At 33.0% G+C, this 18,616-nt stretch overlaps 7 protein-coding genes across 7 annotated transcripts; 2 read left to right on the plus strand and 5 right to left on the minus strand.

Moving 5' to 3' along the window:
- Positions 1 to 3: 3 nt before the first annotated feature.
- RCL1 (rRNA-processing endoribonuclease) lies at positions 4 to 1,110 on the minus strand (the record flags this gene model as incomplete). Its single annotated transcript, XM_020190882.1, has 1 exon — positions 4 to 1,110. One exon carries the CDS (start codon positions 1,108 to 1,110, stop codon positions 4 to 6), a length of 1,107 nt encoding a protein of 368 aa, XP_020044961.1.
- PZF1 (Pzf1p) lies at positions 1,110 to 2,885 on the minus strand. The gene has a single exon (XM_020193956.1). The coding sequence runs from the start codon at positions 2,786 to 2,788 to the stop codon at positions 1,445 to 1,447; it is 1,344 nt and encodes a 447-aa protein (XP_020044962.1). The 5' UTR covers positions 2,789 to 2,885; the 3' UTR covers positions 1,110 to 1,444.
- Positions 2,886 to 3,016: 131 nt separating this feature from the next.
- Positions 3,017 to 4,166, plus strand: MED4 (Med4p). Its single transcript, XM_020193957.1, has one exon. It carries the CDS (start codon positions 3,051 to 3,053, stop codon positions 3,963 to 3,965), a length of 915 nt encoding a protein of 304 aa, XP_020044963.1. The 5' UTR covers positions 3,017 to 3,050; the 3' UTR covers positions 3,966 to 4,166.
- A 220-nt stretch (positions 4,167 to 4,386) lies between these two features.
- On the minus strand, positions 4,387 to 6,837 carry SEY1 (dynamin-like GTPase SEY1; the record flags this gene model as incomplete). Its single annotated transcript, XM_020189409.1, has 1 exon — positions 4,387 to 6,837. A coding segment is annotated over one exon (2,451 nt), but the record flags the coding sequence as incomplete, so codon positions are not given.
- Positions 6,838 to 7,403: 566 nt separating this feature from the next.
- Positions 7,404 to 9,269, minus strand: ALE1 (lysophospholipid acyltransferase; the record flags this gene model as incomplete). The annotated part of the gene is made up of 2 exons (XM_020190895.1): positions 7,404 to 7,717; positions 7,760 to 9,269. 2 exons carry the CDS (start codon positions 9,267 to 9,269, stop codon positions 7,404 to 7,406), a joined length of 1,824 nt encoding a protein of 607 aa, XP_020044965.1.
- Positions 9,270 to 9,394: 125 nt separating this feature from the next.
- Positions 9,395 to 11,084, minus strand: TAF4 (Taf4p). Its single transcript, XM_020193958.1, has one exon. The coding sequence runs from the start codon at positions 11,059 to 11,061 to the stop codon at positions 9,754 to 9,756; it is 1,308 nt and encodes a 435-aa protein (XP_020044966.1). The 5' UTR covers positions 11,062 to 11,084; the 3' UTR covers positions 9,395 to 9,753.
- Positions 11,085 to 14,990: 3,906 nt separating this feature from the next.
- On the plus strand, positions 14,991 to 17,236 carry ASCRUDRAFT_77672 (Gti1/Pac2 family protein). The gene has a single exon (XM_020193959.1). The coding sequence runs from the start codon at positions 15,333 to 15,335 to the stop codon at positions 17,163 to 17,165; it is 1,833 nt and encodes a 610-aa protein (XP_020044967.1). The 5' UTR covers positions 14,991 to 15,332; the 3' UTR covers positions 17,166 to 17,236.
- The last annotated feature ends 1,380 nt before the right edge of the window (positions 17,237 to 18,616 follow it).

Below are 18,616 nucleotides of genomic sequence, written 5' to 3' on the forward strand. Positions count from 1 at the left end.
AATTCATGCAATTTTCTTGCTTGCATTTGTGAAACCACTGCCTTTAACTGTTAGTATAGAATTATTTTCATTATTTTGGTCAATCACATTGTCATCGGGCAGAAAGAATACTTCAGTCCCAAATACTTTTTTAATATCTCTTAATAAATGCACTAAGTGAGAATCAATTTGATTGTTGTTTATAATTAATCTTCCAATATCTTCTTTACCTAAAACCATAAATACAACGGCTAGAGGTAATTGGGAACGACAAACAGCACCACTTATACTTAATTCTTCAAATAATTGATAGGCTACTCTTGTACCAACATCTTCTGGTGTTTCACCTGGCCCACCAATATCTTCAACAAAGATTCTCCAACCTTTTTTAGACTCAGCAACTAAAGTCAAACCAAATCCTGGACTATTTCCTGAATTTTTCCCTCTCCATGCATCGGAAGTAATGTTAACTTCGCATCCAATTTTGTTTAAAACAGATCTAGCAGAATCAATTTGCCTATTGACCATTGATGGACTTACTTTGGTGCAATAAGCAATCCCTCTAACAGCAGAGATTTTGGGTAATTCTGTTACATGAAGAGTCAAGGGAGACGATAGCAAAGTGTTCACTTTTAAATGAACTTCACCACCACCATTTGGAGGTGAACCTCTTTTTATGGTGTGTAACTCACATTCTCTAACACCAAACTTTTCTAGAACAGGAATCAATCCCCATTTAATTCCATCAATAGTAATATCCTGTTTATTGGATGTTACACCAGTAAAAACAATTGAAAATTTCTTTTTGGAAAATGGTGCTAGATATAATATGGGCTCAAGGAAATAACCTATAGGTTTTGTTATTGGACAATTGTGTGTGATTTGGCCTCCAATTATAAGGCCTGGTTTGTAGTTTACAGTTGTACCTGTATATGATATTTCGATGATTGAGCCATTAGTTATTGACTCTAATAATCTCAAGAATGAAACCTCGTAATCTCTTAAACCTGGATTGACATCATTTGAACGAATTTTTTCAATTTTTATTGGTTTTCCCGATAATGTGGATAATATTAAACGTATTCTGAAGTTACGATGTGTTTGAAAAACTATATTGCTTGGTTTGGCCATTTTTATATTATTTATTTCTTCCACTATTTTGATTTTAACCAAATAAAATTAAAATTAAAATAATTTTTTTTTGATTTGAAAATTTTTGAGACGTACTTTGATACGGAGAAAACGCACTTTTTGAACAAGAATACAACAGTCGATATTAAGCAGTAAAAATAATACATAATAAATAAAGAAAACCCATAATATTCAAAAAATATCCAAAAAAAACAACACTGAAAACAAAAATCTAAATAGTACAAGCATATTATACAGAAAAATTGTAGAAGAAATCAAAAAAACAAAAAACAAAAAACAATAGCTCTATGGAAAATAGAGAGACTTTGTATATCTATTGTCTACGAACCAATAGATCATAAATATTCTTTTGATTAATGGTTCTTTTTAACAATCTGGAACTTGACCTATAATTTGTTCTTCTGTACTGGCTGGAAACATTTTCGCATATATCTATATAATTAGAATCACCAACAACATCTTCATTTACATTTTTATGATCATCACTCAGATCAGAGACAAGAGACTGTTTAGTAGAATCAATCTCATCAATCTCAGTTTGAATCTGAGCTTGATTCTGAAGTAATACTTTTAGATCTTTAGTTTCATTTTTATTTGTGTTATTGCTATCATCTCCATTACCAATTTCGTCATTTCCAGGAAGATGGTTAATATCTTCTGAAATCTTTTGTTTTTTCAATGGAGATGATGGTTGAATCAAATCTGGAGGCAATATGTTATCATGGACTTCCTTATAATGATTAATTAACAAGTCCTTTTTGTGATATGAAGCATTAATGTCATTACAAATACAGCAGTTCCAAATTTTCAAAACTTTTTTAGTGTTATGAATAACCATGTGCATTCGTAAACCAGACTCACCAACACATTGCTTACCACATTGAGTACAAGACAATTTTGGATGATCAGTTTTTATATGATTTTGCAAAGAAGACCAATTTTTAAATTTGAGGAAACAGTTTGAAAAAGTGCATGGATAAGCAGTTATATCGTGGTTTTTCTCCAAATGCATTAATAATTTGTATGGTCGAGTGAATAGTTTACCACATTGTTTGCAGATATTTTTTGGTTCGTGAACTCTGTTGATATGAAATCTCAAGGAATTTTTTTTATAGAAAGTTTCATCACAGCCAGCATATGTACACTTGAAAGATGCAACATGAGTAATCTCATGTCTTTTGAACTTTTGATTAGAATCAAAACCTTTACTACAAACTAAGCATTTAAAGGCTTTTTCCTCGTTCAGTTTGTGTGATTCCAAATGAGCCTTTAAGTGCGAATTTCTGAGAAAAGATGCTTCACAGCTTTTAATTGAACATTTAAATGGTCGTATATTCTCATGAGACCTTATGTGTTGCTGTAATAATGAAGGTTTATGGTACTCTTTTGGACAATTTTCATAAGTACATTTGTATTTTTTTTCTGCTATTCTCTTTGAACTTGAGCTTGACACTGAACATGAATCTGAGCCTAAATATGCTGTGGTAGCACCCTTAACTGATGATGAACGAGATGAGATAGGAGTGGAGTTTAAAGAAGATGTAGAAGAAAAAAACTCTTCAGAGTCCTCAGCATCGTCTGATTCTGAAGAAAAGCTGCTTGTTGATCTGGACCTCTTTCTTCCTCTGCACACAGACTCTCGAATACCAAGACCCATCTTGTTTTGATTGTGTTTCTCAGAGACACACATCTCCATCAGAAGCAGCAAATTGATTCTGTTCCCAAAAAGCTTTGAATCAATTTTTTTTAAAAATACCAACCGCAATTAGCTGCATGATTATGCACAAATTTGATATCCAACGCAGTGGTTCCAAAACTGGATCATCTCAAAAGCACAAATCTGGCTGATTTTTTTCTTCAAACAGACCATTTACTGCTTCAACAACAGAACAAGTCAGTGTTCAGTGTTGGTGTGTGAAATGTCTGTTCCCTTATCAAGACTCAACTCTCTTAATGTGCAGCCCAACTCATTGAATCCCACTGCCTCTTCTTTCAATATAGCCAGCATGGCAATCAACAACAGCATCAGATTCAACGAAGAACATGAACAGACCATCAAAAGCTTGCCAATAATCAAAAATCTCAATCTTTTTGAATCAAATTTGAATCTGTTGATTGATTCAATTCAAAGATATAACCCGAATCAAAAGGCATTGAATGATTTGTTGAATTCTGATTTGAATGTTGAAAATTCAATAAAATTGTTAATTAATCATCAGAATTTTGGAAAGTTATTGAATAATTTAAGGCAATCGAACGAAAATTTGAATAATGAGCTACTAAATATATTGGACGAGTTGAACCAATGCAGATCTATCTTATTGGATTTGCCAAATTCAATTGAAACCCAGTTTCAAACTCCCAGTTTTGATCAAACCACAAACAGCAGAAGTAATAACGAATCATTAACAGTGGATGAACTATTGAAATATGCTGCTAGATTGGCCAAATTTACAACAATTCCTGCTACAACTGAGTTTAACATTGGTCCTGCAAATTACATATGGCCTGGCGAGGATTCCTTAAGAAAGGGAATGTTGGCTGCTGCATCAAACCATCAGGATCAATTGATATCCTTAGAATCGACTAATAAACAACTGAGTGAGATAGTTGATTCCAAACCAGAATCTCTAGATAATAATTTTGATAATGTGGACAAACTTGAGGACTTGCACCATCAGAATAATATAAATAGGCCCCAATCTAGAAATCACACATCTTCCAATAATATTAACAATCCTCCTCCTCCTCCTCTAGCTCCAGCTCCAGCTCCAGCTCCAATGATAAACAAATTTGCCTTAGATTTGTATCACTCAGATGATGATGATGATTAGATAGTTTTTAAAATTTAACGAAATAATTTTACTATTTAGTATTATTTATGTACTATATATCGAAAATTTTATATTTTGCCTAATAAATAGATAGAAAAATGATTAGCATTGTATGAAAATAGAAATAAATTAAAAACTTTGAAAAACTTTTAAAACTGGATAATCGGAAAATTAAAAAACCTTTAAATTTAAAAACTTAGAAGCTTAGGAGCTTAAGAGCTTAGAAATTTAAATATGTGTATATTTAATTGGAAAATTTAGAAAATTCTTTCATTGGAATCGATTCTTCAAACTCTGAATGTGAAGAATCAGGTTTTCTAACATTTCCCTGGTTAATGAATGAATCAAAATCTGATGCATTTGACTCTACTGTAGAGCTTCTTGAGAGACCTCTATATTGATCCTCGCGAAACTTGGAAATAGAATCACTATCTTCGTTTAAAATTTCTCTTAATTTTTGTTTACTAACTTTAACTGTTTCATTAAACATAGCTGTTGAAACTGATAAGAGAGGTCCCCATAAATTCATTGCATGAGTGAAATAAGCGGCTGCTCCCAATACAATAATTAATGTGATATAAAGGGGATTTTTAATAATGGCCATAAACTCGTCATACCCTAGAATGGCAATTATAATATAAATCCAATAAGGAATTGATGTAATGCTTTGAATAGTTGATCTTTTAGCTTCAACGTACATTGCGTCTGCCTGTCTTTTAAATTTATGCTTGATAGAATTTTGTTGTTCAGCTGATAATATGTGAGCAAACCTCTGGTTTTTAGAGCTATTTAATTCTTCATCATCCGATTCAACATCAGAACTAATTTCTTGGTTGTATATCGACACATCTGGTATTATTTCTACGCCATCATCAGTTTTAGCAATTGCTAGTATTGGTAAGATTGAAAATGCATATTCCTTAGCTACTTTATAGCTTTGGTCAACTTCCAATGCATTTGACCAAAGTTTAGGAACGTTTTCTTCATCATAACGGAATTTATCCTCAAATCTTTCTCTTAATAAATTTACAATTTTTTCTTCTGTTATCTGATTGTGAATAATTGAATCGAAAGATTCCCATGCTAGCCTTTGAATTTTTTTAAATGTGTCAATAGATTCTTCATCTGATAAACCAAGACCAAAATCATAAGAGCCATCTTCAGATTTAAATTTTAGGAGTAAATTAGATAAAGTAGAGTTGAAACTTGATAATGAGTCGTTCCATGTTTTTAAATCGGGGGATAATAATAAAGTTAAGAATTGTTGGTTAAAGATGTTTGTGAATCTTTTAATGATTTTAATATTTATCAAGTTATCCAATTCTTTTGCAGTTTGAGTTTTGATCGATTCATCAATTGAGGTTTGCAATTCTTTTAAATCTAGTGAATAATCAAAAATTTCTGCATCAAGCAACAAGCAATCCTTTGAATTTTTAGTAAAATAATCTAAGGCAATTTGTTTTGATTGTTGAATTGCTGTATTAAATTTTTCTTTTGATTTCTTTAGAAATTGAAAATTTGAAAAAAATAAATCAATAGATAATTTTCTGAGTTGTAGTAAGTATAAGGAGTAAATTTCTTTTAGTTTTAAAAAAATTTTATTGATTAAGGCAATTCTTTTCTGATCATAAACATGTTGGGCATATCTTGAAGCAGAAAGATCATATTCCTTGACATATTTTTCTTTTAGTTGATCGATAATTTGGTTAATTGGGGTGAAATCATCAGAAGGGTTAGTTGGTGGCATAAAGTTTGAGGGTAAAATTTTGCCATCAAAGTCATTAAAAATTTGGTTAAAGTCTTTTTCAAAGTTTTGATAAGCCAAGTTTGAGATTTCATCGCATCTAAATCTTGCAACTAAAATTTGTTGTGTTGGTAAATCTAGATCTTTATTTGATTCAATTTGATCCCAGACATTTTCAGCATAGATAGTCCAGCCGTCTAATGGTATGTTTCTGTGATATCTTTTATTAAAGATGGATTGGTTATTGGTGTGAAGTGAGGGGAGCCCCTGTGATTCATAGGAGGATACATTTTGAAATTGATCACCTAATTTTGAGACTTCGGTTGTAAATTGAAGTGGTTGGAATACTTTATGGGGCAAAGCAAAAAATCTTAAATCGAAGAAATCATTCAATTGGAAATCTTCAGTTCCCTTTGGTCTTTGGAGTTGAGACCAGATTTTGTTTAAACTGTCAATTAAGGAATCAGCTAAACTGTCAAGAGTAGTAGTTGCGGTGAAATCTCTAATCACAAATAGTAGGAGACATTTTTGGTTTTTATTAGAAAATAGAGATAAATTAACCTCGAATACAGTCTTTAGGAGACCTAAATTAGCACCTTGATATAAACCAATTTGGTTTTCCCATATATTGATTAAAAGAACTTCAGAAGTTGCTAAAGCAAACAAAGCAGCTTTTCTTTCGAAATCTTGATCTTCTCCACGTTCTCTTCCATCAGTTCCTTCAATATCCATGACAAATATGTTTTGGGTGTTATTGTGTGAGTTTGGAATAGGGGTAGGAGTTTTAGTGGTAGAAGCATTATTGTTGGTATTAATGTTGTTTACTTTTAGTAAAGTAGTCAAGTCGACATTATCGTTATGAATTTTGTTTGTATGAGAAGCGATATTTGGAGCATAGGCAAGCCAAATTCCCTTTGTAGTTTGTTGTCTTTTATCTTGGTTCATCACATCAAATTTTGTTCCAAACAAGGCATTTAGTAGGGTTGATTTACCAGTTGATTGAGAACCAAAAACCGATATTACATGGTAATTAAAGCCAATGTCTTGATCCACAATGTCCTTGACGTAGTTCATGATTTTTTTATTGAAATCCTTTTGCTCGTTTATGATCTGGATGGAGTGGTTGATGTAATAGGGATTGGAGGACTTGAGGTAAGGGTTGTGCTGGGAAGAGGAAAAGGCAGCAGCCGAAGGCAACGAAGAGCCATTGGAGAATGCAGAAGCCAGATAGTTCAGAGGATCAGAAGATGTTGGCGATGGTAGTGAGCCAGAAGAGTAGGAAGCAGTGTTTTCGTTGTTGGACAGAGATGGGTCGTGGGTGGAAAGCCCATTGGATTGCACCTGGATGGTCGAAGCCATTTGGAGTACGAATAAAAGGACAGAGAAGAGCTACCCAGAAAAGACCACAGCAAGAGATGAGCTGGAGATGAGCTGGAGATGAAAGAAGAGCTGGTGGGTTTGGTGGATTTGATGAGTGTGGAGGTAAAGAAAGCAAGGAGGATGAAGCCACGAGGGCGCTCAAAAATGTTGGGCGAGCGAGCGACGATCTCCTTTGCTCTTTTTGCTGATTCTGCTGATTCTGCTTCTTTTGCTCCAGCATTTCTTTGTGCTTCACAGCTGGTGCAACTACGTCTGCTTTGCAAAGCCAACGAAATGTCTCTTGCTACACGAACCTAAGTACTCAGACTACAAAACTACTCAGACTTCTTGCTCAAGTGCATGTCGTGGGGCAAGAAAGAGCCAACCTCCTGTTTGAGCGACTTGACAGCTTCTTTTATGGCCTCTGATTGTTCGTCCATCGAGGCTCGTTTTTTCCACTCCCTGAGCTCCTCCTTCATCTCGTTCACCTCCTCAATCACATTTTCAACCTCCTTTCTGTCGAAATCTGGCGTTGGAACACCTAGTGCCATCTCGGTTTTTTCAAATTCCTCTTTTTGTTTCAAGATGTACGATAGCTTGTTCAACTCGTCCATGTTCGAGGTGTATATCTGTTTCTTGTCCTTGGATCCTTCTTGCTTGTCTGTTTTCCTTCCATCCTTTTCTGACGAACCTTGGTTGTGATATTTTTTCAAGAAATTGACCACACTTTTGGCAAATGGCCCTCTGAAGACCAAGAACGTTCCCAAGATAATAACGTGTATATAATAGTAACAGGTCCTCCAAGCGTACAACGATTGGTTGAAATCCAAGATAACAAAGGGCTGAACCAAATATCCAAATGCCAATTGAGTAAAAAGAAAACACAAAATGTCATAGTAAATTTTAGTCGCCTTGAAAGTCTTGCCATCGCTTTCGATAAATATTGGTCTGAAATATCTTCTATAGTATCTGCCACAAGTTTGCAAAAAGGCTCCACAGGCAAATGTCAAATAGTACCCAGGTCTTGTTCCATGCCACATTGCTGATGTTAAAAATGTAAATAACGTCGACTTGAATCCTGCTCTTCTGTTTTTTCTTTTGATTCGCAAATAAACGTAGTTCTTTAACCATTTGTTGGTGTTTTGGTTCCATGCTTCGAGCCCAATATGAACGTTCTGTGCAGTTTCAAACCCAATTGGATCAATGTTTTGCACTTTATCCCATCTGAATGAAATACTCTTGTCAGCATTGATTTTGATCCCATTGAATCCAATCCCACACAATATACAACTTGCCTCAGCAATTGACCATGCTCCATAGTATTTCAATCTATACGTAAACGATAACACCCAGAGATAAAAGATCTTGTAGAAGAAATTTTTGCTCAAAAAGCTCCTTTCAAACAAATACTTATTGGAAAAGATAGTCGTTAACTTGAACCACAATAAAATCCATAATACACCTTGGATAGCTTTCCAAAGCGAGACTCTACCACTTTTAGGTATCATTCTTTTTCTCTTTTTGCCTGGTCTCTTGTCAGCAGGAATCTCAGAAAATAGGTTATTCGTCAACCAGTTTTCATAATCAATATAGTCAAACGCTGGTCCTGTCAATAAACTGGGGAAAAAGAAGCAGTACGCCCAATACTCTAGTATCGATGGATGTTTGTAAATAGCCTTGGATTTCTGGATTTCTGTTAGATCACAGTTTGGCGCTGTAACAGGATTCGAGAGAATCAATCCATCTTGGATATTCCACGCAAACGCAGTCAATTTCATCACCAAAACCATCTGAGCGCCGGTGATATCCACCCCAACATTTTCGTTATAATCAGCATTGGGATCAATGAAAAATTGCGCATAAATATGGCTGTACATCAAATGGCCCATAATCAAAACAAAATTAGTCCATGGCATTAAGTTGGACTTGAGATATCTTGAACAAAGATAGGTGATCAACGAGCTGATAAAGAGAGTTTGAAAACCAGAATAGATGTTTAAGATACCGAAAATATAAAAAAAGGATACTGAAATGATATAGTAGCATCTTAGTTTCTTATTATTATCTGGTAATCTCTTTAAAACAGCACAAAATGGGAACGAAGCGAATAAGCAAATAGCTAGTTTTAATAAACCAACAGGCAAACCAATTGAGTCTGCTAAGATATCAATTTTATCAGATAAAAATGAGAGTTTGATCATCTTTTTTTTTTATCTTGTTTTACTATTTAATTAATTAAAAAAAGAGAAAAAACAAATAAAAAAAGGAAAAGAAAAGAAAAAAGAAAAAGAAAAAAGAAAATTATTTGATTAAAATACAATAAAAAAATGGTGACAAATGATAGGAATTGGCAAGTATTAAATATACAATATAAATTCAATATAAACCCATAATGATAGAAAATTTTTCAATGAGTCTCAAAATCAATAAATTTCACCCAATTAAACGACCCAAAGAAGCATTTTCTCATCAATTGTTTCAATTTGACCCAACATCGAGACAATAAAAAAAAGGGAAACGAGAAAATCAATGGAAAACTATGGGAGAAGGAAGGGGGGTCTGGTGGTCGTAGACCTCGTTTTAGAGAGCAAAGAAAAGGGGGAGGAAGGAGGGATCTACATAGAAATAATTTATTATTATATTTTCTTATTTTACATGGAAATTGAGTAAAAAAAAAAAAAAATCTTAGTCCTTTAGTTTTGAATAAGCCTTAAAAATGGTGGCTTTAACGCCCATTCTTTTGTTTTCAAGAGCGCCTAACAAGTCTCGAACTGAGATATTTTTCTCTTCTCTAACAGCACGAAATCTTACGTTGTTGTCGTTAATCGTGCCAAAGCCCATTGTTGAAGAAGACTTTGAGATACCAGGAGTATTTGAGCCTGCTTTCAACCAGCTGTATTTTTTATTTCTTCCGCCACCAAATCTTTTTGCAGCGGTTAGATTAGTTGCACGATGCAAAGTTTCTTCAACGCCAGCTTTTTGAACTTCACCATTAGGTAAATCGATACCTAATTTGATTCTTTTTCTTTTTCTTTTTTCCTCGAGTTCTTTTTGTTTGATTGCTAGATTTCTTAGAGCAATGGCGATTTCATTTTTATTGGTGGGGTCATTGTCGTTGATGTTGTTGTTTATGATGTATTTTTTGCTTGTGATTATGTTTGTATTTAAAGAATTGGAGGAGGAATTGTTTGATTGGTACTGGATATTTCTTCTTCTATGACGATTTAAGACTATAGCATCGGTTATTATATTTTTCAAGAATTCTTCACAGGATAAGGATAATAGGTTTAAGATTTTAGTATTTTTGATACTGTTGGAGATATTGATGCTATTCATTGTCATGTTCATGTTGTTCATATTGTTCATATTGTTCATATTGTTCATATTGTTCATATTGTTCATATTGATATGGTTGTTCATGTTCATGTGATTATTTATATGATTATTCATATTATTGTCAAAGGTGTGAGTAATATCATTTTCATTTAAAATTTTTTTTAAAAAGGTGGTTAGATTTGTGATGTTTAGCAATTCGCCATCTTTGTATTTGAATTTTCTTTTTAATAATTTTTTTTTGTTTGTGATTGATGCTAGCAATTCTTCTTCTTTTTTGATATCAACACCAGCAACAGATAGGACATCATTTAGTTGATCGCTGTTGTTATTTATGATATTTTGGTTGAGTAATTTTGACTGGTTTATTATTGAAGAAGTGGAGGAAGATAGCATTGAAGGCATGTGGTGAGGAGGCAATGGTCTTTGAAAGACATTGTTATTGTAATTGGGATTGTTATTATTTGTTTGGATTGAAGGATTGATGGGCGTTAAACTGTTTGAGCGATTGATTTGGGATTGATGAAGCTGCGGATTATTTATATCTAGTCTCAATCTTTTATTGTCGATATTTATTAAGTTTGAAGAAAGTTGTCTTTTATTAGCAAGATTGTTAAAGGAGTTGTTGTTTGAAGAGATATTGTTATTGGATGAAGACATGGTAAAGGAAAAAAAAAAAAGATGGATAGAAGGTATTGTTGATAAGAATATAAGTTCTGATGAGATTGCTAGCGATGAATTGGAGACCATTGAAAAGATTATCAAGAAATTGGGAAATGTGAATACACGTGATCAAAGAGAAAGGGAGTGATGTAGAGTGGTGGTATGATGTTGAGGTGATAGATGACGTATGGTTTGGATGTTGGAAGTGGGATACGTTAGATGTGATGTTGGGATTAAAGTTATGGAGCTTGAGAGTAAAAGAGCAGAGTAAGGAGTAACTGTGAGGTGGTAAGAAGAGAGTGTGGGTGCGATTGTATATATATCCATTGTATATATATCCATTGTTGTTCTGTTGTTCATTATTGAGTTGGTTACTCAGATAAACATTTTATTTAGCTGAATCGTTAGTTATAAGTGATATACAAGATTCGAGATGAATTTACAGGAAACGTTACGGTTTTTGGGAGCCAAAGATGATTTTAGTCAAAAAGAGGGAATGGAGAGAGAGAGTATGAGAGTAAAAAGAAAAAGAAAAAAGGAAAAGAAAAGAGATAGAAATAGAAATAGAAGTAGAAATAGAGATGGAGATGGAGATGGAAGTATTGTTAGTAAGCTCATTCTATTGGGCATAGTATCAACGATAATAACAGTTGAAAAGCTAACGAAACACAGGTTGAACGAGAATATCAAGATTATATTATTGATTATCTGCTTGTTTATTGAGACGGATGATATAAAGGATAATAATAACTATTTGGAGGTGATTGGGATAATATTAATAATCAGTTTATATATCAACTTTTCGTATTCTGTTGAAATGAGCTATTTCTTTTTATTTATTTGGTTGTTGGTGCGAATAGGGAGACATTACATGTGCAAGATTATGAGGTGATGATGAAGGGAGAAGAGAAGTTGTTGCAAAGCTGTTGTTGTATTCCTGTTTTTGTGTTTGTGGACTCTCTTCTTTTGCTGTTTTGTTGTTAAAAAATAAAAGACGTAAACGCGTTGTCAGTGACAAGAAAATTAAGCCAGACAAGAATTTTAATTTTGATGAAACACAAAAACGCAGAAAATCATATGAATGATTTGCCAAAAGTTGTAAAAAAATAACCAGCAAGATAAACCCAAAGAAAACATCATTTTGCATTAAACAAACGGCATTAAAGTTGAAAAGTCTAAAAATTAGCTCTCATCAGATGGAATAATATAACCCAATTGGGTAGCGATATGCGCCAGAGACCAACCCGTTTAAGAAATTACCGAAATTACAAATCCATAAGCAATTTTAACAAGGGACAAGAAACAGGCCAAAGTTGAGTGGAAGGAATAAAGAATATGATCTAAAACATGTAGTTAGAATCGCAGTTGAAATGATGTCTTTTATTACCTTAGGAAAATCACAATATAATCATAATGCAATTGTAATGCAATCGTAATGCAATCATAATGTAACTATAATAGATGACTATTTGAATAGGAGAATCAGTGGAGTGGAAATACTTAAAGAAGGAAAAAAAGGAAAAGAGGGAAGAAAAGAAAAAGAAGTCAAAATGGCAGTTAGCGCACGTGCCAAGTCTAGAAGGAGAGTTGCAGTTTCAAGACATGAGATTATTGGTTGAGTGTGGTATAGTGAAATGGTCAAGTAATGTAAATAATTAATATTAGAGAATGATAGTGGAATTTGGTGTAAATCTGAACATCCAATATAATACAGTACGAGCGAAAATTACATTAAATTCAATCAAATTCAATCAAATTCAATCAAATTAGAATCAGTTTATTCATTAATTAAAATTAAAGTGGAATCATATTAAATTTGAAAATACAGTAAATAGTTTACATAAAAACGTTAGGACGTTGAAATTCAATCGCAATTTCTAATCTTAACAGAAAAATTTTAAATTCTAAATTGAGAAATTTAAAGTAATAAAGATTATCAGTTAATAAATTTTTGTTTTTTATTTTGTTTTATTCTGTTGTTTTTTTAAATTAAAATTGATTGTATTAAGTGAAATAATAATCTAATCTAATCTAATGTAATTAAGTAATCAAATTTATTATATTCATAATAATAATAATAATAATAATTAGTTTAAAATCGAATATGCAAAGATAAAAAGAGTTTTTTTTTGTTTTAAAGATAAACTATTTAAATTAAAGATTAAGAAATTAATTATACATACATTAAATTGGACAATTGAAATAACATTTATTTAAAACACAGAAGTTGTACAGGAAATTAAATTATAAATTAAGAATAAGAATAAAAATAAGAATAAGAATTGGAAATTGAAAAACAATACGAAAAGTGTATTTTGAACAATAAAACTAACTCCAAAAAGTATCCAAAAGAACACTTGAAACCGTAACCCATATGATTATATATATTGTGTATATTATATATATATTATATATGTTGTATGTATTCTTTGCTCTTTGCTCATTCAGTGTATATACAATTAATTTGCTATTTAGTTGATTGGCCATTTAGCAGACGGTTTAGGCATTGGGCTTTCTGATTGGCAGATGCTCATTTCTTGAAGCTGTGCACTGTTGCAATTGTTGGAAATGGAAATACAAACTGAAGAATGGAAACTCAACAAGTTTGCAAGTTTGCAAGTTCAAGCTCACAAGTTTATGGTTACCTGCTCAGCATGCAATGCTCCAGCAATATTCTGAGAACACGCAAATAAGTATAACCATCAAGACCAACTTTTCAAACAATATCTGACTGATAATACAAATTATGGACTGATTCTCTTAATGAATGGAGATAAACACAAAAACAAGACAACAATCTTCCGATATCACAGCATTATTCCCAATCGCTGTTTGCACGCTTGTTGCACGCTGCTCGCTGTGTCTGCCTACGATCTGCCTCTGGGTCGAGAAAGTATGTCATGCTCTCACTGGACTCAACCACAAACTTCCACGGACTTCCACTAGGTTCTGTCCGGCAACAGCTAATGCTTGCTTTCTTCGTTCTGCGCAATACCAACTCTCGTCTTATTTGATCCACCATCCACACAGAAACAGCAATTGGCAAGACACCGCTCGCCCACCGCTCGGATACGCTGGCGCCTCAAAAAAAGGGACACTCCACAAATGGGACACTCCGCTGCGTTTCGTCTGCGCTATTTTCCTCCGCCCCCTCCTGCCCCTCTCTCAAACGGTATCCCGTTGGCGGAGCGACTCCTTGTGCATTCGTGCGCAACCATACCGTCTGCTCCTCTACAGATCCGCACTGCTTTCTGGACCGGTTCCTCTTCAGCGTGCTTACTCCAACCACCTGGCCGCCTTAGCCAAATCGTGGGCTTGCGCTGGAACAAGCACGCTGCAATGCTGTCGGCGCTCCGCTGCGTTTTGAGGCAGGCGTGCGCGCAGCAAGTGAGTCAATTCGTGAAAGCGACAATTTTGGGCTGGGCTCATTTAGTCTTTAGCGTTTATTTTTTAGCCAAATCAAATATTTCTACAGTATTTTTTAATAACGAAAACAGTTTTGAACTTTTTTTTTCTAAACTCAAAGTTTCCTGACTTTTTTTCTTTCTTTTGCTTCAATTCTTTTCCAATTCTTTTCACTTATAAGCAGCTTTTAATCCTTTTTTTTTTGATTTTAATCTTTTAATTTTATTTTATTTTATTTTATTTTAATCTGAATTTTATTTGAATTTTATTTTCTCCTAATTTTATTTTGATCTTCTTTTTCCCCTTCCACCACTTCCTTAGTTCTCTTTTACTTTTACTTTTACTTTTACTTTTTTTTGACTTGCTCTTTAATCATCCACATTCTACTCTCTCAACTCACCTTATTCAATTACTTGATTATAATATTTGATTATTAATTATTAGATATTTCCTCTCCATATATCACCTCATATATCATAATCTGCTATTTTTCTTTTTTTTCCTTTTTTTTGGTTTTTTTCCTTAAATCTTTTAATTGTTGCTCTTTTAGCTTTAAATTTTATGTCTTTCTCTTTTCCAATTAGTCTTCTAATTTAAATCATATAAATAATCACAATTATCAATTAATCAAATCTACCTCCATCTCACTTTGAATTCTAATTCTATTTATCCAAATATAGAATTACCACCTAATATCTCTCTATTTTTGGGTTTTATTCAACTTTTCCTGTTTCTTTTTATCTTTATCTTTATCTTTATCTTCTTGCTAAAAAAAAGCTTTGTGAATCAATCATCTCTATTTTCTATATCCTATTTTATTTTGTTTTTGTACATTATCCATATCTCAATACTAATTCCTAATAATGTCCGCAACAAGAATTTCTCCAACCTATATTGGCTACGTTGGCTCAACTAAAGATGCTTTACTCATCATCCAGGCTACTCTCAATGGCAACTTGAGCACTGTCCCAAGAAGACCTCACGATCGTGAAAGATCTTCTTTAATCCAATCTGGCAACGTCTTCATATTCATCGAAGAAAGAAGTGGCATAAAAAGATGGACTGACGGTGTTGCTTGGTCTCCCTCAAGAATCTTAGGGCGTTTCTTAATTTATAGAGAACTAGATCGTCAAGCCTTAACTGACAAAGATTCTAAAAAAATTGATAAAAAAAAGAGAAGAAAATCTTCTGTCAACTCTTCCCCTCAAATCAACAACTCAAATACCAACAATAACACATCCGCCAATAACAATAGTCAAAATAATAACCAAAATAATAACCAAAACACACACACAAACAACCCAAATAACAACAGCTCACCATCCACCGCTGCATCCACTTCTTCTAGTAACATCAACAACAACCCTCCAGCCAATTCTTGGTCCTCATCAAATCCACCTGAAGTCCCCAACAGATCTCTAGTCGGATCCTTGGTTGCATCTTATGCTTTTAAAGAACATGGTCTAATCAAAAAAACTCTATCTCTAACCATCTCCCACCCTTCTCCAGTACCTTATCAAGGTAGACCTGAAACTGCTCCATCAACTTCAGAAACAATACATTTGGTTTCCTATTACTCTGCTGAAGACGTCACCGCTGGTAAATTAACAAGACCTTCTGATGATCCAAAATTAAAGGTCTTGCAACTATCTCCTGAATTGTGGAATGCTGTCAAAGAATCTTCTCTTGGTGGTAAGATTCCAATTGAAGATGAAGCATTTTATTACTTGGATCACAATAACCCAGCATCTCTATCAATGGGTTTAGCAAACCCAAACAACAACCCAAACAATCCAGTCTCCATTAACGCTGCAAACGCCATCAATGCTGCTCAATACAACATGATCCCTCAACAAGTCTTGCCTTATCAAAACCCAACAAACATGGTCACTGCCGCCAGCTTTCACAACGCTTCTTTCTCCTTACCTCCTCCTTTGCCCCATCATATGCCGTTACCTCCTCAACAACAGCAACAAGCTCAACAGCAAGCTCTGGTTCAACTGCAACAGCAACAATCTGCTGATTCTTCAGCTCAGTCCCAAAACCCTCAATCCATTATGCCATTATATGCAAACCAATTCCCCCCTCAACAATATCTAAATAGCGCCAGATATTATGGTCAAAACCCTCAACAACAACAACAGCAACAGCAACAACAACAATCTCAATCTGCTTCAAATGATAGCACAAACTCAAATCAAAATAATCAAAATAATTTTAATAACTTTGGTTCTCCTGCTATCCAAACTCAAAATTCAAACCAAATTAAACAAGAATATAATAAAGTCGATTCTCCTTTATCAATGAAATCTGGCACAACCGCCTCAAACCCTCCTAATTTCTACTCCTTACCAACTAACGCTGCTGGTTATTATACAACTCAACAACAAGCTCAACAAGCTCAACAACAACAAACTCAACAAAACTCTCCCTACTATAATAAGCCAACTCAATATTCTCAACCCCAATTTCAAAATAGATACTATCCATCTCAACAGATTCAACCTCAACAACAACAACCTCAACAACAACCACAACAACAGCAAAATGTAGTTAACAATCCAAACCAATCAAATTCTGCTAATTCTTCTGGTTCTCCAAATGGTAATTCTAATCCAAGTATTTCTTTAGATGATGGTTCAAATCAACAATTTATGAACCCAAACTATTCAAATGTTTTATATCCTCCTCATTAATCTATTTTTTTTTTTTTTGATCTTTTAAAGATTAAACCTTTTTTTCTCACTCATTTTTTACCAACTTTATTTTCAAGCTTTTGTTTCTACTCTACTTTACTCAATTTTTTAAACTTATACTTTTTCTCTTAATCTTGTTTTAATTTTATATGTAATTTAATTTTTAGTATTACTGGTTTCTAGTTTCAATTGTTCAATTTTTTTTCTTTTTTTTATTATATAAAATTATTCTTTTTTTATTTTTGTTTTTGATATCCTTTTTTATAACTTTTTTTTCCTTTAATCTTGGGTCGTTTGTTTACTTCCAAAATTAATAAGACACTTGAATAATTTTCAGTCAAAATTAAAAAAAAATGGAAAAAATATATGCATTGAAAACAAACAAAAAATCCTTTCAAGAAAACCATCAAAATATTTGAATAATGTTTGAAAAATCAGATATTTTTGGTTTTCAATCGTTCCTTTTTAGATCAATTATTAATGATTACAGTTTTATGACCTCAGTTAATTTTCTAATTTTCAACTATTGTTTACTATCATTCTTGTTTTATGTTATTACTACATTTATAGTTGAACAGTAATTTTTGGTTTTATCATAAAAAGACCGAAAAAACCAGAAAAACAATAAAAAAAAAACTTTCTTTTCAGTACATAGTTTTTATTCTCATTCTTAATAGTCTCCCATCTTCCTCTTCATTTTCATTGTTTTTCCTGTTCTCTACTCTCGTCAAATTTAATCAACAGTTTATCGTTTTATTCTGAGCGCTAGTTAAAGGTCTAATCAGCTTTGTAGAATCAGCAGTTTACAACTGCTTTTGATGTATTTTGATGGTTATTTTTCGTTTTTATCATCTTGGATATTGACTGAAGCTGGATCTTGAAACTTAATGTTTGATATAAAATAAAGCTTAAACAAAATTAATAAGTTTGACTTAGATGAATTATCTGCCAGATTAAAAGGTGTCAAAGATGGTTAAGTTGGTTAATTTTAATCTTAATTGTCTTGTTAATTATTTATATTAAATAAAAAGCAAAACTTATGTATGTAATAATAATTTACTTTAATTTAATTTAGTTTTTGAATCTAAAAAAAACAAAAAACAAAAAAACAAAAATCATAAATTAAAAATTAAAAATTAAATTTAAAGAAATTAGAATTATCTAAAATGAAATCGTTTTTAAATAATGTTAAATCCAATACCTTATTTGGTAATTTGATGGTTACATAACCAAAACAGCAACCCAAACAGCCCAAACACTACAAAGACGCTCCAACGACACTGCAAAGACAGCAAAAACACAGCAATTCACTATGAAAACTCCATGAAAACCAGGTCGTGCCATATATCAACTAAACAGCATTGCACCAACAGTGTCACGCTATTGACCCCTGGAAACTGTATTGTATCGTGGGTCGTGATCTGCTTTTGCTTTCTGCAAAAACACCCCAA

The sequence above is a fragment of the Ascoidea rubescens genome (assembly GCF_001661345.1).
Source record: "Ascoidea rubescens DSM 1968 unplaced genomic scaffold ASCRUscaffold_16, whole genome shotgun sequence".
NCBI classification, from domain to species: Eukaryota; Fungi; Ascomycota; class Saccharomycetes; order Ascoideales; family Ascoideaceae; genus Ascoidea; species Ascoidea rubescens.

Excerpts from the sequence above, each read along its gene's own strand:
- PZF1 (XM_020193956.1), bottom strand. The coding sequence starts at position 2,788 with ATGGGTCTTGGTATTCGAGAGTCTGTGTGCAGAGGAAGAAAGAGGTCC.
- MED4 (XM_020193957.1), top strand. The coding sequence starts at position 3,051 with ATGTCTGTTCCCTTATCAAGACTCAACTCTCTTAATGTGCAGCCCAAC.
- TAF4 (XM_020193958.1), bottom strand. The coding sequence starts at position 11,061 with ATGTCTTCATCCAATAACAATATCTCTTCAAACAACAACTCCTTTAAC.
- ASCRUDRAFT_77672 (XM_020193959.1), top strand. The coding sequence starts at position 15,333 with ATGTCCGCAACAAGAATTTCTCCAACCTATATTGGCTACGTTGGCTCA.